The sequence below is a fragment of the Anguilla rostrata genome, chromosome 10 (genome assembly GCF_018555375.3).
Source record: "Anguilla rostrata isolate EN2019 chromosome 10, ASM1855537v3, whole genome shotgun sequence".
NCBI classification, from domain to species: Eukaryota; Metazoa; Chordata; class Actinopteri; order Anguilliformes; family Anguillidae; genus Anguilla; species Anguilla rostrata.
In genome coordinates, this window is record NC_057942.1 from 33,699,483 (window position 1) to 33,723,670 (window position 24,188).

Genomic DNA, 24,188 nt, shown 5'->3' on the forward strand with positions numbered 1-24,188 from the left:
TAAGATATGTGTGAGTTTTGCTTTTCTTACTTTCGTGATTCTGAAATACAGTACAAATCCTGCAGAATATGTAATACAGCTTGCCATTTAATGCATAGCCATGAAACACATCATTCTAAAAAATATTATTGTATGATTTTCAGTAGTCATTTTTTATATTTCTGTGTGAGAAACATACACCAGGAAATATGTATGCAATTATTACTTACCAATCTGGTATAAAAAAAGAAGTTCTGAACAAGTATCTCATAGTGATTCAAGACATGCTTTTGCCAATATTTGGTGCTGAGCACCAAAATGTGTGAACAGTCTGGTGTAATCAACACAAAGTTAAAGCAGATGAATACAGTGCATCTACAAACCTTACTGGAAAGGGTATTGTTCAAAGAAATCTCTTATTTGCAGTAACAATACATGGACGTATTTCAAAAGCTGGGAGATGATCGGTATTCCCCCTTCAAACTTCATGGAAGGAACAACCCATATACTGTACTGGTGCCCACCCCCTGTAAGTCTTTAAATACCTTACATCTTGTCATCCTGACTTCAATCCTTCTTCGCTTTAAGTACTTAAGTTACTTCATTCCATCACACACAGCCAGGAAAATGAGAATTATCATTTTGTTCTGGATTTGTGCTGCATTGGTGATCACAGACATGACTGAAGGTAAGATAATTATTTAATGACTATTTTCACAACTCTGCAGACATTATATTAAAGTCTATATTAAATAAGTAGAAGGTTAATTGACAAAATGGCAAAACTGCATAAATGGTCCAGGTAAGCATGCTTTCATTCTGCAGAAGTCAGGTTGAGATGAAATGTCACAGAGCCTAAAATGCAGTTGTTAAAATCATAAAGTGATTACTTACATGTCACGTTGGATTAATTTTACAAAGCGTTGATGCATTTTAAATATAACATTTGGTAGAATTGCATTGTGAAGCACAATGAATGAAGCTGAAACACTGCCCCTCTGTGTTGACAGTGGTAATAACACTATTTCACACCTCTTCCGCTGAGATACATAGGGCCATTTTGTGTGTACCACAGAAGAGGCCTTAAAATAGAACATATTACAGTATACTCATTAAAAAGTAAAGAACAGATAACAGTATACTCATTAAAAAGTGAAGAAAAATTACAGTATACTCATTAAAAAGTGAAGAAAAATTACAATATACTCATAACTCATAACTACCACTGCTTTGCCTTCCAGCTCACCCAATGAGTGACAGTCAACGCTGCATCTGCACAGGAAAGATGAGGTCTCAGATCAGGCCCAAGAACATCCTCATGTACCAGGTGTATCCAGAGACCCCGGCATGTGACAGGGTTGAAATTGTGTATGTTTCTTCTTATCACGTATTTCCATTCTTGATGAGAAAGAGTTGGTAGTTTGAAACGAGGAATAATGATTTTGTCTGTGTGTGTGTGTGTGTGTGTGTGTCTTAAACAGTGTGCTCCTGAATAAACCAAGACGTACCGTGTGCCTGGACCCGAACTATCCCATTGGACAAGCACTTATTCAAAGGGCAAACTTGTTTTAAAAATATATTTTCCTCATTTTATTTTGCCCATTTCTTTTGCGTATGTATTTTCCAATGCATAAAGTATAATGCTGATATTCAAAGGGCAAAGAACTACAATAAAATGATCTATAAATAAATAAATAAATAAACTCCTGTGTTCAATGCAATTGTAAAGTTCACAGATGTCATGCAATATGCAAATTTTAGACAAAGGTGTGAAATAAGACATTAGTTGGCATTTTCCAATAGATCAAATATTGATTTGAGCAAAAGAACCTAATTTCACAAATAACCTGTTCACTCTGAGAGTCAGATATTTTTACCTTCGAAAAACAGATAATAAGATAAGATGACAGATAATAAGATAACACAATTGAAATGTTTCCACGGAAACAACAAACTTGTCTGTTATCAGCTCAAGCTGATGTCAAGGTGATATTTTTGTTTACATACTCTGAATACCTAGTCCTTATTTTAAAAGGAATATGAAAGCACTGATGATTTGAGTTCCTGTAAGCGTGCTTGTCTTCTTATAAATCTGTCTGGTTATTAACATTAAAGGGGGTTGTCCAATGGCCACCGGGGAACTGCAGCACACCTTTAGCATGGAAAGCTCATCAAACACAGTACCCCTCCTAATGGGGAAGATTCCTTGCTGTGGAAAATTACGGAAAACTGACCTTCAGAAGAGGAAAGAGACAAGACAAGTTTTCTTTATCTAATTTTCAGTTGTGCGAGAAGAATACTGTAATTTTCTTATCAAACACACAATTGCTCATCTTGCAAAAACCAAGCAGATGAAAACCTGTGTCTGTTAGTCGGTTATTGTTTTTGTAACAGGCAAGAGCGCCTTGAGATATTAAGAATATACTCTGTATAGTAGGAATGTAGCCCTTAGTTAGTGCATTTGTAAGCCATTACAGTGAGAACAGTCTTTTAGTGTAATGTAACTTCATCTCCTACAACCTGTCGGACAGATCCCAGCATCACTTTTAGCAGTGTGGACTGTGTAACTTTGCCCTACTGGAATTAAATCTGCCATACATTACATCTGGTCTGAAGTCATCCATTGAACATCTTCACTCACCCCTGGGTCATATCTAATAAGACTGAAAAAATTACATTAAATTCTGTACCTTCTGACCTCGTGTAAACAGACACAATTAACATACTTAATACATCAATACAATAAAACTCAATACCTGGGTGATTTTGCATTTTTTCCTTCTTATTTTTTCTGTTGATTACATCATCATAAATTCTCCAGTCCCACAATCAATAATCCTCCCCATTGGACATTTAGCTACATAAGCCAATAACAACCTTGAATACTCACCTACAGAATAAGGAAGTGCACACATTTTTTATTTCATTTTGCAGTTGCCATCATTGCTTTGTGTGGAAGCTAGCTTGTTTACCAAAAAAGAAAAAAGAAAATAAAAAATTTAACTATTACTTATATAGCTACATATTTCTGAAATTCATTTTCTATAATTTCACATGTAAATCCCTCATAAGATCTTTTCATGATTAGGAATGGGTACGTTCACATTTTGATGATATCCCTGCTAAAACAATACTTTTGAAACCTGAAACGATAATCTACCTTCTTTAAATTCATTAAATATCAAAAAGAATGGCCAAACGACAACATTAAATAACATCTTTTTTATTGCAAAGGCATGTCCCATTGTATGAATCCTTCTGGGTAAAATACAGCGACACTTTAGGTTTGCTTTCAGAATTTTGGCCATGTTCAATACTAGCTAGCTTCCAAACATGTCAACATATTGATTGTATGACGTTAGTATGGACAGCACCGAAATTAAGCACCAGAATTTGCGTTCAGATTCGGTCTAGTAAATAATGTTAACAGTCGTATGGGAATCTGGCCTGCTAATGGGTTTTGCTACCAAACAGTATTCATGACTCAGACAGCTACATGGCTACATATAAAAGCATTTGTTGTTTTCTGCATAATTAGACTCATTGTCTGCCTGAGTCTGAAAAGAATGGCCTTGGACAAGGTTCAAATAGCGCATAGCACTGGGTTCATTCCGTGTCAGTTCTGATCCCGATTCAGTGTAGGCACAACTGGCTGATTGTTTGTGGGCAATGACTAGATACACATGGCTCAATTCTGGCCTGAAGTCGGCATAGTCAGCAGTTTAAGTCTGGGAAAATTCTGGCATATGACAAAAATCTTTCTGTTTCAAAAAAGTAGTCACACATTCATGTGGCAAGCTGCCCGTAGGCCACTTCTGGTATTTAATGTGGTGAGCTACTTTAGAGTTTTGTTTGCTGGTGGGATTTGGCTTTATTATAGCTCATCTCTGTATTATATATGGTAACTGAATATGGGTCACTTCTTCACCATTGTTTCATGTGGAATCTGAGGAACATTACTGTAGTGGATTTGAGACAGATATGGGGCACAAAGTATTGACAATCAGAAGGGTGCGCTCAAATATACCCTATAGACTAAGGAAGAGGAGCCTGGCCTTCATTCTGTCGATATAATTTCTGTGTGCAAATACACTTCATTAGGTACACCTGTTCAACTGCTCGTTAGCGCAAATATCCAATCAGCCAATCACATGGCAACAGCTCAATGCATTTAGGCATGTAGACATGGTCAAGACAATCTACTGAAGTTCAAACTAAGCATCAGAATGGGGAAGAAATGTGATTTAAGTGACTTTTAACATGGCATGGTTGTCGGTGCCAGACGGGCTGGTTTGAGTATTTCAGAAACTGCTGATCTACTTGGATTTTCACGCACAACCATCTCTAGGGTTTACAGAGAATGGTCCGAAAAAGAGAAAATATCCAGTGAGTGGCAGTTCTCTGGGCCAAAATGCCTTGTTGATGGTAGAGATCAGAGGAGAATGGCCAGACTGGTTCAAGCTGATAGAAAGGCAACAGTAACTCAAATAACCACTCGTTACAAACGAGGTCAGCAGAAGACCACACCTGGTACTAGCACGTACCTAATGAAGTGGCCGGTGAGTGTGTATGTGACTGTCTACCATGGTCTAGGATCCAGAAACCACTGCTTGCTTGCTGTATTGAATGCATTTTACCAGCAGAGGGAGCTGAAAAGTAAGATGAGAGGAATGGTGCGCAAGTCGAGTTTCTGCGGCTATGCAGGGTCGGCTGAATAGGATATTGTTTTAATCTCAAAATTAGCGACTGATTCAGTCTTCATATGTGTCTGGTTTCCTCAGATGCTTCATCCTGTTTAGAACAGAATAATAAACATCCTGTTTACAAGAACATAATTATTCATAACAGTTTTATAAAAGTGTGTAATCAAACAAATGTGAGGTACAAAAAGAAAAAAAGATTTTGTCATGATGCCAAAGATCAAGAGATTCAATCATGGCCTGTTCCTATACAATATTTCATAAACAATATTTATTTTTTTAAGAAGAGGGCAGACAGTCTGACCTCCCTTATTCTCCCCTCCCTTGTCTGAATAAATCAAAATATTTTTGCTTTATTCAGACACGGAGAAAGTAGGAGGGTAACAGATAGAGAAGGCAGCCGTTGCTGGCAATTACGACTCAAGAGCTCACCAAGAAACGGACTGTGCCACATAATCGCCCTTAATCAACATTTCTCATGCAATATTTTAATTCTGATCATTTCAAATTGATTTTTGTCAGCATGATACAGTGGTACAGTATTAGCACAGCGCTTTTCATCTCCAGTTTGTTGGGGACACGTATTATCTCCTATGAATTAGGATCTAATTTCTCAATTGTCTTCTCAAAAAGTGCTTTGCAAAAAGCCGTTTTTGGTTATTCTCATCAGTGTGGTAAGAAGCCTTGTGTTATGATTAGTAAAAAAAATTTTGGAGAGAATTTGGCAGCTAATAAAGTGCGTGGGTTTCCCCCAACGTCTACGGATGTGTTTTTCTCCTCTCTCTCTCTGTCAAATTTCCTGTTTTGCAAACTTGCAGATTCATGCTTTTTAAACTGTTGGGGCTATTTATTTTGAATTTTTGGAGGAGGAAATAAAACAGACCATCTGTCATCTGTATTCATCATCAGAATTCATACCACAAGGTGGTTTTAGAAGTTACTCATATATAGAATGGATGCAAATTATGGTAGCATAAAAAGCTATATAAAAGTTATGCTTGGGACAAGCCAATACAAGTCAATAAATCAAATATGTAATCCTAATCAAATTTAGAGTTGAATATATTTTGTTTTGCATTTATCATATTAGGTCCATATTGTATATATAAATCAATGTTTGAAAGTATGTAAACAAAAATGTTCAAATTGTCTGAACAGCAGTGCTTTTGTAAAGCCCAGTGATTCAATAATTAAATATCATGCATGAACATGTCATGCATAATAAAAAAACTAAACTAAAACGTTTAGAAAACTATCATCTTTTCAAATTAACTTTACAAATTACATGTGCAGTATTGTACTGGTATAACCTATATCAGTATAATAAGTGCTGTATAACCATAAAGTACAAATATGGAACAGGAGATTTATATATCATTCATAAACATAAAACCTATCCCAAATAATGTCCACAGACTAGTCCAAATGAGGTCAAATTCAATCCAGACATAGGAGTTATGCAGGACAATTTTACTGGTACACAGTTATTTATGTGCATGTATTGTGTGGTTACCCATCTTTAAATCTAAAATATTTAAGTTCGATGAAAGAGTGTAACAAATGCATAGGTTGTTCTCTCCAAACCACAGCTCAATGGCAGCTGTGACATCAATTTAAATTTAAATAAGATACAATGCTCAAAATATTCATTGGGAAATAAAAAAGGCATTCTTTCTAAACTGAATTAAAATGGTTTTATTTAAGTGGTGTGCTGAAAAAGAACTGTATTCCAAACACTGACATGTTTTTAGAGTTCTAAGTACAAATGGAAACTTCTTTATGAAAAAAAAAATCTGTTTTTCTCAGTCTGATATCCCCCACGATAAGACTAGGCACATGGTAGGAATGTTGATGCAATATGACCTTTGAGGTGTGTGGGATCCTGTGGCCTCTATCTCCTCTGTGGAAACCATGTCTCTCACAGAACAAGTACCAAGAGCTTATTTTTTGCGTATCCAAAAAGGTAGGGTTGGGAGGGGGGGGGGGGGGGGGGGGTAAGACTTCCTTCACTTGCTTCATTTAATCAAACTCCTTGCTTTGTGGCAACTAGCTCACTCGACAGTCACTATTAACCAGAACTTACTATTTTCTATTAGCCAGCAAGCTAGCTGACAGAGCAGTCAATACTCAAAGTCTGGTTGAGTGAAGAGTTGATGATACTTTACTGCAAATTTAAACAACCTAGGGGGTTACAGAATCAAACGGATTACTTTACAGATAGAGAGAAGGTCACTTCCTCCTTTTCAGCATTGGTCAGTTTCACACAGGACTGGCTGGCTCTCCACCCTGATAATGTAGCCTTATTTTATACGCTAAAAGCAATTTTCACACTAGTAACATGATCCTAAATCATGATGCCTTCTGAGAAAACGAGAAGTGAATCTTCTCTCCACACACGTTGACTGTCCCGAAGCTGACAGAATGGCTGAAGCATATTAATTTTAGAAAGCTCTTTCATTAACAAAAACAGGTTAAATTTACAGTTGAGGCCAACATTTTACATACACCTAGGCTAAAGTTATTCAAACTCAGTTTAACAAATCACATTTCATGTTACCATACATATTTTTTTTGGCAAGTCAATTAGGGCATCTACTTTGTTCACATCAGAGGTCATTTTAAAACAATTGAATAAAGAGATTTATTTCAGCTTTAATTCACTATATCAGAATTCCAGTGGGTCAAACGTTTACATACACCAAGCTGACTGTCTCTACAAACAGTCTGGAAATTGATTCCAGAAATTGATGTAATGACTTTAGAAGCTTCTGATTGGCCAATTGTCATAATTAGGAGTTAATTGGCACCTGTGGCTGTATTTAAGGGCCTACCTTTAGAGCCACTGCCTTTTTGCCCTTGATACCATGGGAAAATCCAAGCAACTCAGCTAAGATCAGAAAAAAAAAAAAAAAAATTGTGGACCTCCACAAGTCCGGTTCCTCCTTAGGAGCAATTTCCAAACAACTGAAGGTACCAGGAGCATCTGTACAAACAATTGTATGCAAATATAAAAATTTTGGGACCACACAGACACTGCTTCGTTCAGGAAGGAGGCACAAAATAACTCCCAGGGCTAAACAAACTTTGGTCCAAAAGGTTCAACTGAACCCATGTCACGGTACGGGTAGGGGGGACCCAAACGCAGAGGAACAAAACTCAAAAAGGGAAAATTAACAAAGATTTTACTAACAGGCAAACAAACAGGGAACAGACAAGGCCACAATGGGCAAAAACACAAACTCAAAAAATATCGAAATAAAACAGAACAAGAGGAACTCACAAACACGGGCAGGGCAGAACACGGGCAGGCAGAGCACAAGGGCAGGTCAAACAAAACACAGGCAGGTACAGGCGGTTTGAAACAAACAGAAGTCGGGAACAAACACAAACGGGTCAAAAAACGCAGGCAGGTACAAATGGTCTGAAACATACGTCGGAAACAAACACAAGGAACCAGCACCCGAGTCAAGGGCACAAAGAACTTAAATAGACAGGGGTTTTTAACAAGACACAGGTGAACTCAAAAAACAATCAAACCAGAAGGAGGGGATAACAAGACACAGGTGGGAACAATGATAGAATAACGAGACAAACAATAATACAATTAACAGGGGGGAACAGGACACAAAACAGAAGTGCCGCCATCTGGCGGCCCAACAAGGGAAACACAGACAGGAAAACAGGACCATGACACCCCAAGACAACAACAAAGGAACTGGTGAAGGAGTTGGAGGCATCAGATACCAAAGTATCTACATCCACCATTAGGAGAGTCCGACATCGCCATGGCCTGAAAGGCTGTTGCGCAAGGAAGAAGCCCCTACTCCAAGACTGGCATAAAAAGCCAGAATAAAGTTTGCAGGTGATCACCAGGACAAAGACCTAGCATTTTGGAGCAGCGTTCTCTGATCAAATGAAAGAAAAATTTTACTCTTTGGCCATAATGATCAGCGCTATGTTTTGTGGAAAAGGGGTGAGGCTTTTAATCAGAAGAATACCATCCCAACTGTGAGGCATGGGGGTGGCAGCATCATGTTGTGGGGGTGTTTTACCAGAAAAGTGACTGGTGCACTTCAGAAAATATATGGCATTATGAGGAAGGAGGATTATCTAGAAATACTTAAGCAATACCTCATCAGCTAGTAAGTTAATACTTGGTCGCAACTGGGTCTTCCAGCAGGACAATGATCCTAAGAATACCTCCAAAGTCATAAAAAAATGGGTTAAGGACAACAAAGTGAAAGTATTGGGGTGGCCATCACAAATCCCACAGAAAATTTGTGGACTGAACTGAAAAAGCGTGTCCGAACAAGGAGGCCCACAAACCTGACTGAGTTACACTAGTTGTGTCAGGAGGAATGAGCAAAAATTCCGGCAAAGTATTGTGAGAAGCTTGTGGAAAGCTACCCCAAGTGTTTGATTCAAGTTAAGTGAAGTTAAGGTTAATTTAAATTAACTAATGCCACTAAATACTTACAAAGTGTAGGTAAACTTTTGATCCACTGAAAATCTGATAAGTACATAAACTATCAAATAAATCTGTCTCTTAGGTATTATTTTGAAATGACATCTTATGAAAATAAAGTAGATACCACAATTGACTTAACACAGGAAATGTATGGTAACATGAAATGAATTTGAATTTGAATGTGTTTAGCCTAGGTGTATGTAAACTTTTGGCCTCAACTGTGCTTATCCGAATTATACGCACCAGAAGTTGGACGGAGAAAAAATTTAAGCATGGCCGAAAATAAATGTAATGAAAAAAGTAAGACTGATTCCTCTAACAAAGTGTTACAGAGAAATACATGGTTCTGTAATTATACTCTTAAATCATAATAGAAAAAACATAGCATACATAATGACTGAAAAATCCCTAAGACAATCCAGTCTCTCAGTTGTTCATGCTCACCAGAACATTTCCACTAGAAGTGTACTGATATTATGTAAATATTAAGCTTTATGGAAATATGTTCTAATTTAACAGTACGTGTGCATTTTTTTAAGGAGACCACCTTCCCCATCTTTATGTTCATTGTTAAACCCAATGGAACATGGAAAAAACGCATCATTAGATTTTTTTTTTCTCCAGAGTACTAAGCACGGGACATCTCACACAGTATCACAATAATGTACAGTACTACAAATTTAAGAGTACACTTATTTCTGGCGTGGTATTGCATTCATGATGATGAGGAGGAGGAAGATGATGGTGATATGATGTTGATAATGATGATCGTGTATTTTTTTTTTCGTTTGTGTGTGGGTGAGTGTGTGCATGAGCACATTTGGAAGGGCGCAGTTTCTGGTCATGAAATTGAATCTCCAAACCCTTTCCCTGGAACAGGAACCTTAAGTTCTTGTGGTTCCTTATTTGGTGGCTTTTGTGGTTTTCATTTCTTCACTTATCACTTCTTCTCCGTTTCCTTTTTTTAATATATGCTGAATGGTACAATTCTTTCCTTAACCTCAGTTTAACGAGTTCTAGCCATAAGTTCTATTTCGCTACAGGAAAGCATGTACTTTCTGGAAAAAAAAAAATGTCTGTCTCACTGTAGCCTGTTTGCCCCAAAATGATTGGGAGCAAACGCAGCAGCAACTTGTGTGGTAGCCCAAAGAATCTTGGCCAAGAAAAACCTATCCTACCCCTGACAGGATTAGGTTAACTGTCTATAACTCCTGTGGACTCCTGGCAAAATGACATATCTGAGACTCCAACTATATGACCTAGCCTACAATGATGACAAACAACTTTAATTACTGGGCAATGTACACATACTGTCCTACAGCACAATATCATATGGCAGCAGTTCTCTGCAACACAGACCTTACCATTGTGAACCATGACCAGGGCCTTGCTAAAATTTCCTCATTTGGTGCCTTGACACTTGAAATGTCTGAATTTTAGATTTTATCAACATTTTTTGCTTTCTAGATTTAGTTTTTTTAAATTTAATTTATTTAGTTTTTTTTCATTTAAAAAAATACTCAATTTACATGTTTTCTGAGATCATTTATCCTTATCAATGTCATTGAAAAGAGATTGAATAATAATTAAAGCACTCACTGGTGTAAAATACAAATCATTACCCTCGACCTTGTGAAGCAGATGTACTATTCTGCTTCAAGATTGTAGCAATTTGTCTGATCGAATTTTCTGGGAAATGCCACTGCAATTAATATTCACAGGAAGTGCAGATGTTGTTAACCACAATTTTAAATACAGTAAATACCCAAATTAAAATGTTGCTTTTACGGGACTTGTATTTCAAACTGAACCCAGACAGTAAATCTGGAAATAGACTTGAAGCCTTCTTGCATGGTTGCATTTTCTGTTCCTGAATCTGAAATATTTTACTGTCCTAAACAACTGAAGCTTGAAACAAGACTGAGGGATTTGACTTGTAATTACACAAATTTTATAACTTTATTCTGGGCATGGCAATATACTACATGTAACATTTACAGAATGCATAAAATTGGTTGTTGCAGCACAATAATTGAACTTCCATGTCAATAATGTAATTAATTCTTTTTATGGGTAATTCAGAAATTATACACACACCATCCCATAATATGTTTATTTTCATAATTTGACAACTGTCTGTTGTAAATTATGCTTAAAGCAGCGCCTCACAGCAAGAAGGTCCTGGGTTCGAATCCAGGTACTCCGGTTTCCTCCCACAGTCCAAAGACTAGGCTAATTTGAGACTCTAAATTGCCCATAGGTATGAGTGTGTGAGTGAATGGTGTGTGTAGATTGGCACCCTCTCCAGGGTGTAATCCTGCCTCTCACCCAATGCGTGCTGGGATAGGCTCCAGCACCCACCGCGACCCTGCCCAGGATAAGCGGGTATACAGTAGATAATTGACGGATGGATGGATGTATTTTTATATGATAAATAGAGGGCCTCATTTGACGCCTTTCCAGACCATGTTTAGTGCAATCATGTGTTTCAGTGCTGGAGAAAAACTTGCATGTGCACTAGCCCTTTTTGGAGAAAATTAGACAGATTAGAGAGTTGCACCCAAAAAGCTGTTCAGCTGGTCCCTAATTGCATCATTGGTGGTGTCCCTACGAATGATCATTACTGATTACTGCAATGAGGGTGGATAAACCGATCCCCGGAAAATGAGGACTGAAATACAGGTTCAAGGTTTCCCAGGGCACAGGTTCAGGAGAAACATGCAGCCCAAACCCTCCCTTCTCACAACTGTATAAACTTTTCTACTTTCCATTTTCTCTCCATTTCTTCTCCCCTCTTTTTATTTATATATTCATATATTCACTTTCTCTTTTTGTTTTTCCCCCTAAATTTCCAGAGTATAAATTGGAATGTGTGGTAGACACATTGTTATGCTCTCCAAATAAAAATCCTTGCCATGAATGCTTGTTGAATGTATCTGTGTACTTTCCATATTGAGAAAAACTCAACTAACAATTACAACCCCAGCTTCAAATTAAACTCCACCAAGTTAATTCTCAAAATAAAATAAAACATCAACCACAACATTGCCACACTCCTGGTAAAGTTCTGAATGCACTGGAGGACAACTGTAAATTTGATTACTGTAAATAAATTGTTCCATTTAATATATTTTTCCAAATTGAGTCCAAATGTATATCATGTTTTGCTTCATCAGACAATCAGTCTTGAAATAAATGTAAGGCACAACAGTGTCCATCAACAGTGAAGACAAATGGGGCATCAGTAATAACCCACTAAATACTGTACAATTAATTTCATCCAGATTCACTTCAATTAAAAGATTCATAGCCTGTTTTTTGATGTGCAAACACAAATTCACTGTTACTGAAGTATGGATATATAGGGCTTTATAGGCAATGCTATTTTATCTATTGTTTGATTATATACATATAATTTATATTCCATTATGTATACATTCATATTACCGCCTAATTGCTTTGACCTATGAATATACAAAAGCAAAAAAAAGTGCATTCAAATAATTCAATTAGCATATAAGGAAAATATGAGAACGATTTTCTATTTTCGTTCTCCCTGCTTCCGTTTTTTCAGATATAAATTCCTGGGAGGACACCACTCTGAAGCTCGTCCTCTTCAGAGATCAAGCCGCTCCACGAGACCGACGTTTCGAAGTACGCAAACCACGGAAAGGATGACGCCAATGGCACGCTCTCTTCTGACAGCCCTGACCGTCTGCTGTTTTGCTGCACTCTTTGGTAAGATACTGCATTTTTACTACATACCGTCATCAAAATTAATTTGAGGGAAAAAACTTTTCAGTCTTAAGATTATTTCCAGTAATGGACATTTTCTACACTTTGGTGAAACGTTTTTACTCCAGCAGTGGTTTGAAAAAAAATATATGTTTTTTTCATATTCATAAGATTATTTACAATAATATATGCTCATATTGTATCCTTCAATTACCATTGAAATTCAGACCGTAATTAGCCTACATAATTACATAGTATAGGCCTAAGCTATTTCGGTCTCATTCATTTATTCATGTATGAGTCTTTAGCCTGCAGGGTTCTGTCGTACATAATTACATAATATAATAATAATAACATTATTATTATTATTATTATTATTATTATTATTGTTATTATTATTATTATCATTATATTATTATTATTATTATTATTATGTCATTTTATTTCCAGTTCTTCCCATCGAAGGATTCGCCGTTGGTGTTTCTTGCCGTTGCTTGAGAACGCCCTCGACCTTCATCCACCCACGCCAGTTCAAGCGCCTGGAGATCATTCCGCTGGGCGCGCACTGTCGGCAAACCGAGATACTGTGAGTCGGAGAGAGCTAACCGCAGCGCCTCAGATAAAAAGTCAGAAGACGTGAAAAGCGCTGGCAGGGCAGCAGAGAGCGAAGCGTGGTGGCAGGGAAAATAATCCATTACTCATCAACTGTTTTCCAACGCCACAATTGTTCATGCGGCATGTTTATCCACCCACGCGACTCTTCACACTTTACAGTGAAACATTATTTTCCTTTACTCGGAGCGGAGAAGTGAAACTTAATGAAGATTTTGGCAGCATATACCGTGCCTTCCTGTGGTTTCATATTATCGTTGAGTTATGGACCACCATTTGAAATGGGGTTTTTCGTGTCATAAAAAATCTGAAAAGTTCTCCAGCTCTTAAAATAGCCAGACAAATTTGCAAATAGCCTAGTCTAGACAATAAAACTTTAACTTAGTGTTTCAAGCCTAAATTCTCATACACTAACAATTTAGGACTGTTTAAAATTAAATTTTTTTGTCCTAGTTTTGTTTTATTTAACTTTTACCATATCTTTCATTCCCCAAACAGAATCACATTGAAAAATGATAGGACTGTTTGTGCAAACCCGAATGCAAAATGGATCAAAAACGTCATCGAAAGAGTGATACCGTAAGTACAGTGTCTCCATAAATGCAGTTTAAATGCACAAACATGCAAGCATACACACGCACACATACAGACACACACACCACTTGAGGAAAATGCTAAGACTTGTGCTAAACATTAAGTTGAACAATTAAAATTGACAGTTGACAGCCTCATTACTAAATGGTTCCGTGAATGAAAGACTATTCTAATTTTTCTTGTATCTTGGAACAGAAAGGACAACCAGAAAGTACAGGAATAAGAAACGCACCTGAAAATCATCACGCCCACAAATACATCCTGAAGAAAGTAACAATTTATGTACAATTTGTGAAATCTCTCTTGTATGTAACAAAAATATTAAATACATTGGATATTCTCACTTAGTTATACAATGCATTACAAAACAACTTTGAACTCATTGCTGAATGTAATAACTCCAATAAAATGTGACTTTTTAAAAATGCAGACTAATTGATCATTTCATGATGGAATCTCAAAGGCAGTAAAAACAGAAAATTTGTTTTGGTTAATGATTTCATTTCTGAGGGGGGAATGTGTTAGGCAGAATGATATACACACTACAAGGAAATAAAGGTACTGTAACACATGATATGACATGTTCACATGACACATGCATTACCCCCTCAAAACAAAACAAATTCCACACGTCTTGCAGAGTAGAAATCTACACCCTGTGCTGCAGATATAGAACTGCTGCTAATGATTACCACAAATACTTCCCTAAGCCTATCCTGGTGAACATTTCAGTCTAAACCAGCCTATGCTGGATAAGCAGGTTTAAGTTGTGTTTTCATCACTTTTAGCACAGGAGGTTAACGTTAGCACCGGAGGTTATTCATTTATTTTGCTCTCTTGAGGGCCCTTGTGGTTAATATGCAGACTGATTGCGGTAAGAGAAAATAACTGTACCTTCGAGAGTGGAGGAATGTGTGAAGCTCATTATTACACTTTTCAACAATTTTCAGCAGGGCATGTATAACGGTGTTAAACCAAAAATTGAGACTGTCAAATTCTGTGACCCTAGGGGGTGTTGAATAGCAATTTCAGCTAATTCACCACCAGGTCACTTGTTTTGATAGAGTTGTGTTACCACAGCTGGTGGCACCTTGTGTATGGTCAGTGTATAGTGCCCTGCGAAAAATGCTTCAGTGACAACAGCAATGAGTTTGAGACTTCACCTGACAATATTTGGTGAATTTCTTAGTCTTTAGACATAGTTTTAACCAGGTGACATACTATTCTAGGGTCACAGAATTTGATGCAGCACCTGACTGGTTTAAACTTGGCACATGAAGCAGCTCGCTCATCTGGCCCATCAGCGACACATAACTGGACCTGTATGCGATTCATTATAAAGATCCAATGGCATTCCGACAGGTCGACAGTGAGGCAAATGGACGAGTCCGCGAAGTAAGCGGTAACAGGTTCTCTCCGTTCACTTTAATTCAAGATAAAGGAAATTCCATTTGCGATAGGAACTCAGATCGGCTGTTCCTAAATCCAAACGAACATATTTAATGTAACACGTCGACGAGTAAACATGGCAGCCTGCACGAGGAATATAGCAAAAGGTCAGTTTAATAACAGCACGTAGATACGTTTCAGATTTGGATATTATTGTATTTCTCTTTTTCCAAAGTAGCTAATCTAGTTCGTGATGTAAGTGTTGAGTGTCATTTTAAAGAAGCCATTTACATGAACGCAGGTTTGCTGTGTCTAGCTAGCTTACCAAGAGGTAACCTAGTAGCAGTCAATTTGTAAATTAAGAAGAGGGCAGGTAATATTGATACTGTTGCGATACATATATGTACTGTAGCGAACGCTAAACATTTTGTTCACACCCAAAAATGAATTTTAGTTACAGGAAGTTGGAGTGCTAGCTAATAACGTTTTGCGAGCATTAGCTTGCCAGCTGCCTAAGATGCTGACATCATGGTTATGTATGTGTGATAAAATAAGGTGATGCAGGCAAGGCAATCATAAAATGCATGGCTGCATTCTACATTTAGGATTTTTAATGGTCTGGACCCTGCATGGCTTTTATTTTCTTTTATAGTTTTAACTGGATGCCACAGACACTTGCTGATACCTTGCGGTCAGTCTTTGACTAGCATCTCACAGACTGCCTCTAGACATCTCCCGACCAGGAACTTTGCTGCAGCAGCGAAGTAAGTGTAGTTATTTCGACTTTTCGCAATGTTTTGTTTTCGCAAAGTAACCTAGAAACTGATACATTTTCCGCACCATGTATTGCACGTCCACTGTCGTGTCAAATGTTTTGCTTCCAGTCATCATGGTAGTGCTTGTTTCAAGATTTTGATAATTTGTTGAGAGTAACTGTCAGATATGCCTGAGTAAAATCTTTTTTTATGCAAGGAGGTATGTAGTAGAGAGGGCTGCTTAAATGAGGTACACATTTTGAAAATATTTTTAAATGACCATAGTTTGCAGAAAATAATAGCAAAAATAATAACTCCACCACAGGCCAGCCAAAAAAGAAAAGAAAGATGAAAAGACAACGGTGGAGAAGAGGGAGCGGATCATTGACAACACAAATCGGCATAAGCCATACGGCTACACGGCCTGGTCCCCCACTGATGACGTCTACATAACGAAGTTCTATCCCAAACCAGTCTATGACCCCGGCACGGCAGTGGACATGCTGAAGAGTTTTCAGCGGATAGATCTCACCTCCCCAAAGCAACCAGTTTACATCGACTTGAAGCTGGATATGAAGCTGGAGAAGAAGGTAAGTGCTTCAGCTGTCACTCCCCACAGTCAGTTGGGAATGTACGTGCATCTTGGCAGCTCTACAATCGAATTAATTACAGTTGCGTTGCTTTTATTCTTCACAACGAACTAGCATTCTACTGTGATTGGCCAAGATGTGTCACATGAGCCGGCTGCACCACTCATTGAAGAAGATGTTTTCTGCGTTTAGGAAAGCAATGTGCTTATTCTGAGTATTTGTTTCTCAAAAAAACTTTTATAAAACACTAGTTTTCTTTATTCAAAGTCAGCATTCAACCACCAGTTATCAGACACTTTAAACGTTTCTTGCAGAAAAAAGTGGATCCATTTGTGAGCACGGTTCATTTGCCACACCCATTCAAGACAGAAATGAACAAAGTCTTGGTTTTCACAGAGGTGAGTCGTACGTGGTGGCGCCTAGCTTGTGATAGCTGTCGTATAATATTTTGGAGATTTCAACTCTTGCATATAATCTCAGTGCTGATCTTGAGATGCACGATTGCATTATCTGCACGTTAGAAAAGTGGTGATCATGAGATAACAATATCCATGACTCATGATTTCAGAGTGGGTGTCACCTAATGTTTTTGTTTAAAAAAAAAAAAAAAATCTTTGACTGTTCTGTCAAAAAAGAAAAGGTTACTGTACTAATAGGAAACACTGCATACTGTCCCTGGAAATACAAGTATTATTGTAAATTCAGCCTTTGATAAGTTCTACATTACAGTGGCGTTGCTACTTTGTACTTGGTAGCATTGTGCTTTTCCCTCTGGCTCTTACTGGGATATATTGTGTACTTCCCTGAAAATAAATAGAAATATCTATAAGAAGAAATAGAAATAAAATATAATATGTCTATTCATTGGTTGGTTAAGCCATCGAGACCTCCAACACATTGTGCCTGAGCTCATGCAGTTGTCTGTGAATGAGCATCTCTACAGTATGTGTTTTTCTCACAGGATCCAGATCAGGCCAAACTAGCAGTGGAGAACGGCGCGGCTTTTGCGGGAGGGGAGGAGCTCATTCCGAAGGTGAGCGATGGCCAATCGGATGATTCAGGACAAGTCTGGCTGTCAAATCAGTACCCCGCAACTGCAGTCAAGTAGTCTTTTTGTTAGCGATGGAAAAATCTAGAGTTTTGTGCCTGGGCATCATTGTGGTGCATTTTGTTAATCACTTGTTAATAACCTTTTTAAAAAATATTTTCAATTATTTTCAGATACTGGATGAGGAAATAGTAGCCGATTTTTACCTGTCGGTGCCGGGATTCATCAATAAACTGAACCCCTTGAAAAACAAGCTCCGGAAGAAGTTTCCCAAGAGCAAGAGAGGTAGAAAGCGTTGAGCTGGACTGAGGTTGTTAAACTCTCAGTGAGGAACCTTTTGTGTCCGTTAAGGAGAGGCTGCTGGTTGGCTCTGTTCCGGTGTGTGGCTGTGCACCACAGTCTGGTGGGGAAGGGATTCTTATAATGTAAATGTACCTTGCAGAAGTCTGTGTGTGCACACACATTTCAGATTAATATGTCAACCCTTTGAAGAGTAGGTTTTTTGGAATGTTTTTTCAAAATTCTATATCAGTGTTCTAGAACTCTGTTGCTTTCCAATTACCAGTAGTGACTGTGACATCAGCATTATAATGTTCAGTTAAGAACATTCTAATCACATGTGTGATCTCATACCATTGGAGGGTTAAACATTTCCATCAGTTTACAGCTCTGCTCAGGCCCTCTTGTTTTCTCCTTCAGGGCTGGTTGGAGTGGATATTCTAAAAATGCTTCAGCTATTCAAGACGGGCCACGAATACCTGGTGGAAAGAGACTGTTACGTCGTGACGAAAATAGCTACGGTAGGCTCACCGTTGCAGTCGAGGTCAATCGAGGTCACTGATCAATCGAGGTCACCGTTGTGTTTTGAAACATTTGTGTTTGAAAATTCATAGCAGCATTGGAAAGTGTTAGATTGTGTTAGATATAACCCGGGTGTTTGTTGTTAGCGTGGGAGGTTGACGTTAGCACGGGAGATTGACGTTAGCACGGGAGTTTGTCGTTCGCGCTGGAGGTTAATCATTTATTTTGCTCTCTTGAGGGCCCTTGTGGTGAATATGCAGACTGGCTGCGGTAAGAGAAAATAACTGTACCTGGGAGAGTGGAGGAATGTGTGAAGCTCATTATTAAATTAGTATGCTGAAGGCAGCACAGAATGGCTTTGTTCCCATTGCAGAGAGAAACCATAACTCGCAAACAAGTCAAATCTGTAGGTTTATGGCTGACACATTTAGTGCTCAGGTTCAATTCAGTCATGACCCCAATGAAGCTAATTGTAAAGCAGAATATTTCGTCTTTGTCTTGAATAATAGGCTAACAGAGGAATACAGATCAAATAGATGTCATAGATGTAGTGCACAGTTTGAAAGTTGAAACCCAACTGAGAATCCAAGGGTAAATGATGAAATTATTGCTATGCAGTTTTCACCAACCTGTAACCCACTTGATGATATTGCATTACGCTACTGTTTCTTTTCCCACAGTATACAGTAGGTCAGTAGATACATTTCCAAAATGCGACTCATGCAAGTAAAATATTTGGCATTCCTGTCAAAGTGTTATTATTTCTACTGAGAGACTTCCAGAGGTGTCGATGGTATGGGTTCTCTCAAACCTTTGTGAACTGTGATGGGGTCTGTCTCCCTTTCTCTCACAGTGGGAATTATTCAGTGTTTTTATCCTACAGCCGTCCTGGTTTAAAGGACTCTGGGATTTCAGTTTTTTTTTTTGATGGGGCCTTCATAAAGGCCCTTTGATGGCGTGAACATGGTAGCTGGCTTTCTGTGAAGTCCACAGCTTCCTGTGCCTGTGAAGGCCTGGCTCTTTAACCCTTAGTGTGCACTTTAATTCTGTTTGCTTTAACACCAGTTTGTGTATGAGGGCGAACAAGGTACAGAGAGCCTGAAGGCCTTAATGTAGCCGCACATCAATCTACGGAAGGAAAACAAACAGCCAGGGTAAGGAGAGTGATTGCTCAACCAAGCGCCATTCGTCTTTAAAAGTGGCATAGTTTCACAATGGGCTTCCTGGCGGGATTCAGATTTGGTTCCTCCTTTTGAAAGGGCATCCCCGGCGGTTTGTTTTACGGAGATTGGTTGTCGAAATTGATTTGCGATACTACGGAGAAATCTGTTGAGGTTTTGAAAAGAAACGTTAGGGAAAGTGTCCAGCTGGAAGTGCTACAGTACGTGCCTTCAAACGCTTAATCGAGGCTTCCTGTGTGTCTCCGCCAGCTGGACATGCCAAAGGAGCACATACTGTCCAACCTGCAGACCGTCATTGAGGATGTGTGCACACACAGGCCGGCCAGTTTCGGTACGTACCCCCCACCGCCTGGCTTGTTTCCCTGCGATCTCTCCCACTGTAAGCTGGCCAGCTTCAGTATGTACCCCACACAATGTCCCCCTCTGCCTGGCCTGTTTCCCTGTGATTTCTCCCACCGTCAGTTGCAGCCTCCTTAAATCAGCCTGGACAGCTGCCTTATGAAAAGCCACATTCAATGACATTTTATTTGCTCAGCAAACAGCCATATCCCGGGCAGGCACTGGGTACTCACTGACACACAGGAAAACAAAAGGAACCTATGTTGTCTCAAAGGAACCTTATCTTTCACACAAAGATAAAGCCTTGTACTGTAATCCTAGTTTTGTGGGATTTTGTTATACAAATGTTAAGTGGTCCTTCTCCATTTCATTTCTGTTTAATTGTATGCCAACTCCGTCTTAATGAGACTGTTGAAAAAATATTTCTGCAATGTTGTTATACCAAAGGCAATTAACAAGAGGTTGTTAAGCGTTTCTGGAGTCATAGAAATGCTATTAAGGAGGCCTTCTCGGGGATGTTTATTTTTATAATTTGATGCAAATCCTAAGTGTACGATTATTAAACTAAGTCATTAAAATAAGTCAGCATGGCATCATGACAGAGAAATTCCATTCATTTAGTAATCTATTCTGAAACTTGGAGGAAATGCCCCACAAGATTTTCAGAAGCATTTTTCACGCAGGTGTAAATGTGTTTTTTTTTTTTTTAAGATCTTAAGAAGTCAGGCACAGCCTTATCACATGAAATTTGTGTCTTAATTATCAAAGCGTGGTTCTCTTTTAAGCGCGGCACTCTATCCCTCAACACGCACGTCGTCTGACCTTTAACCTCTTGATTTTACAGGTCCTTTCATTCAGAAGGCTATCATTAGCAGCGCGACGAGCGAAGCACTGGAATTCCAGTTCCACCCTCCAGCCGTGGAGGAGGATGCAGTTTGAAAGACCATTTGAAGCCGAGCGCATTGTGTCCCTTTGTAAAATTCCAAAAATTCAAAATATTAAAGTCTGTGAATTTCTGTTTCTATCTTGCTTGTTCATGGCAAAAGAAAATCGTTTTTACAACTTTGTGGTCTTCATTTAATGGGTGTATTCTTGAACTATTTATGCAGTTTCCTTTATTCTTTAATTCGGAAAACCCTCTTTAGGGAGGGCGGTGCTGGTTGGACAGCTGGTGTGGGGGGCTGTAAGTGACCAATCACTGAGAGGAGTTGGCATTGCCCATAAAAAGCAGAGAATACCCTGCTGTATGAAACCCTCTGTCCCTGAGGACACTTCTCATGTTCCCACGTGCATACGTCTAAAATAACGTCCAGGAAAATTATTTTTTACTTCGACTGACTCTTGGATTTGGTGTTTCTTAATCCTTCTCTTGTTCTTGTGCTTGCAGTCAATCGCAGGTTTGAAGGTAACCAGTCATATAATAACTGCAGCGGCATGTTGTAAATAACCCCTTTTTTGAGCATAATTTTGAATTGAAACCTTGATCTTGGAGGGTTAAAGGGTAACTTTTTGCTTTGTGTGGTATTACTTATTGAACTGAGCACTGGTGAATGGTATTTTGCGTAACTAAATTTAAAGTGAACTTTGAAACACTCATTCCGTTTAGCCACCTTGGTTTTATTCAGTATGAATTGTGTGTTTGTAACTGCCTGTTTGTTGGAAGATAGTGGCACTTTATAGGCTTTCAATTATCCAGCAGTTAAACTCTCGGTAGGCTTTAGAATAAGCTTTTTATATGAGCTATAGCACGTCTTCACCAGACGTCTTGCACACCGAGATCGGTTAGTAAATGTTTTGCCTGAATTGTGCACCCGATTCTCGAACAACACTGTGTGCAATTGTGTCTTGTACATGCCACTGTAATGGTTTTAGTTTGTTTTAACTTGGCATTGTGTGAGGATTTAATGCCATTCCAGTTTACAAAGAGGTATTTCCTGCACAGAAGGGGAAAAAATCATTATTGCAGAGTGTGTCTAATTCGATTGGCTGTGGGTTGTTTTATGGTCATTAAATTTTAGTGCTTCTGCTACTGTGTTATTGCAGTACTCGCGTGGAACACAAGATGGCAATGTATACATTAGAGACTAATATGAACTTTATGAAGGATTGCCGTTTATGATTCATCATTTGTCTAAACTGATGCCTAATTTACGGTACCTCATGCAAATTTGATTGATTCATACATTAAAACTACATCAATGTACTTGACTTCTGAAATTTTTTAACTGCTCTGCTAATTACTGACAGCTGAGTGTCATATACAGTATGTATGTCAGCACACAGAGAGCTGTTAAGGTGCAGGAATCACTGCCTTTGTATACGTTGTCATCTGTGCAGTACACAAGGGCAATGTCTTTGTTTTTACCATAAAGTTTATGTTCTTAAAAAAAGCAATTAATGTGTTTGGACATTTAATTATAAATGTTTAACCAAACTGCAGTTGAGCAAAACTTTGGGATTAGTCTCGGATGTTGGCATGTAACATTGAGTCATGCGTGTTGTCTACAGTTAACTTATGATAGGACCATTGCAGAAGTGGCATGTTTTTGGGATGTAATAAATGTTGGTGTGATGATGACTTTCATTACTTAAATTGGCAGGCACTCACTACTGGGGAAATTATTTGAAGAGATAAAGAGTTTGAGGAAAGAGTGGTTGTGTGTGCAGAGATTGTAAACTACAAGGAGAGGTCTTCTTTGATTCGCTGAACCCTGGATTAACAGTGCTGTAACGGTTGGCTTTTGGTAAGCACCCTTACTCCGTGGTCAGAATTTTGATCTAGCGGTCAATGAATGCTAGCAACCATGTTCTCGAGTAAGCTCTAACTGCAAGGTTAAATGTCTGGGAGCAAAGTTAACTGTACATTGATTTTGTTGACTTAGTGACCACAGGCATTTACTTTGCTGTTATTCAGGTAGCTCTGGGACTTTGGCTAGAAATTCGGAAACACGGAATGTTCCAGAGTTCCATTCGCTGCTACATTGCACTGTTGAATGAAGAGCTGAACTCACTTTCCACCCACATCACAGATGCAGTTTGTGAATATTCATGAAGTGGCACAATTGAGAACAATGGCAATAGCAATGGATATTTTGTCCTTGGGCATTCTGAAGAACATTATTGTATGGTAATATAACACTAGGAACTCCTGCTGACAGCCGGAACCTCCCTGACTAAGGAATGCAGGAGGTGACCATCTGGTTATGATATAGAATCTATGCCTGCACTCAGATGTACAACCCCTGTCCAACCCTCAGCAGGTCACTGATGAAACACAATGAGCCAGCCACTTAATTTCACTCAACATTTATATGAAATGATGTATTTTTAAAATGCAAAGACTCGTTCACCACTATTCCGCATACTCAGGATTATTATTGTCTGATAAAAACTCATAAATGTTGCAAAAATATTTTTTAAAATTAAGAATTTAATTGGAATAATTAATATGAATGCCAGGTGTACCTTCTCTATTCCTACCAAGAGACCAGTTTTCTCCTGTTTCCTCTTCCAAACCACAAAATCCGCATTTTGGAACTTTCAGTCAAAATGATGCATTTGGCACTCTGATACAGACAGCATTAACTAAATTAAACTGACGTTATATTTTTGCTGAATATCATTCACATTTACTGCCTTCCTAAATTGTGTATGAAATTGAATCAGTGTCACGGCCAAAATGGTAAATTAATCACAATAATGAATGACTAGTGACTGATGATGTCTCTGGTGCATATGTAGCCTATGTGACTCAGCCATACACATATTGCCTACTGTATCCACGCTCGTGTCTATGGATCGTGGCTGGATGGGGTGGAAGCTTTAGAAATGGAAGTAGGCCTTTCTGAATGTGCTGCTGAATAAGAAAGTTAAGAGTTGCAAATAAAAATAAGTGGAGTTTGATTTAGAAATGTAAAATATTGCCTTAATATTGACTTAATAAAGACAGGTGGAGGCCTGTCTTTTATAAACCGTATTTGACTTTTAGCCTCCACTG

General features: G+C 38.5%; 1 protein-coding gene across 1 annotated transcript; it reads left to right on the top strand.

The window, feature by feature from the left end:
- Positions 1-15,486: 15,486 nt before the first annotated feature.
- mrpl1 (mitochondrial ribosomal protein L1) lies at positions 15,487-21,213 on the top strand. The gene is made up of 9 exons (XM_064296642.1): positions 15,487-15,644; positions 16,130-16,241; positions 16,558-16,822; positions 17,137-17,220; positions 17,784-17,855; positions 18,044-18,155; positions 18,570-18,670; positions 20,102-20,183; positions 21,036-21,213. The coding sequence occupies exons 1-9, from the start codon at positions 15,614-15,616 to the stop codon at positions 21,128-21,130; spliced, it is 954 nt and encodes a 317-aa protein (XP_064152712.1). The 5' UTR covers positions 15,487-15,613; the 3' UTR covers positions 21,131-21,213.
- Positions 21,214-24,188: the final 2,975 nt, after the last annotated feature.

Excerpts from the sequence above, each read along its gene's own strand:
- mrpl1 (XM_064296642.1), top strand. The coding sequence starts at position 15,614 with ATGGCAGCCTGCACGAGGAATATAGCAAAAG. Across the intron at positions 16,823-17,136 it reads ATATGAAGCTGGAGAAGAAG|AAAAAAGTGGATCCATTTGT; the intron begins GTAAGTGCTTCA and ends CGTTTCTTGCAG. Across the intron at positions 20,184-21,035 it reads ACACAGGCCGGCCAGTTTCG|GTCCTTTCATTCAGAAGGCT; the intron begins GTACGTACCCCC and ends TTGATTTTACAG.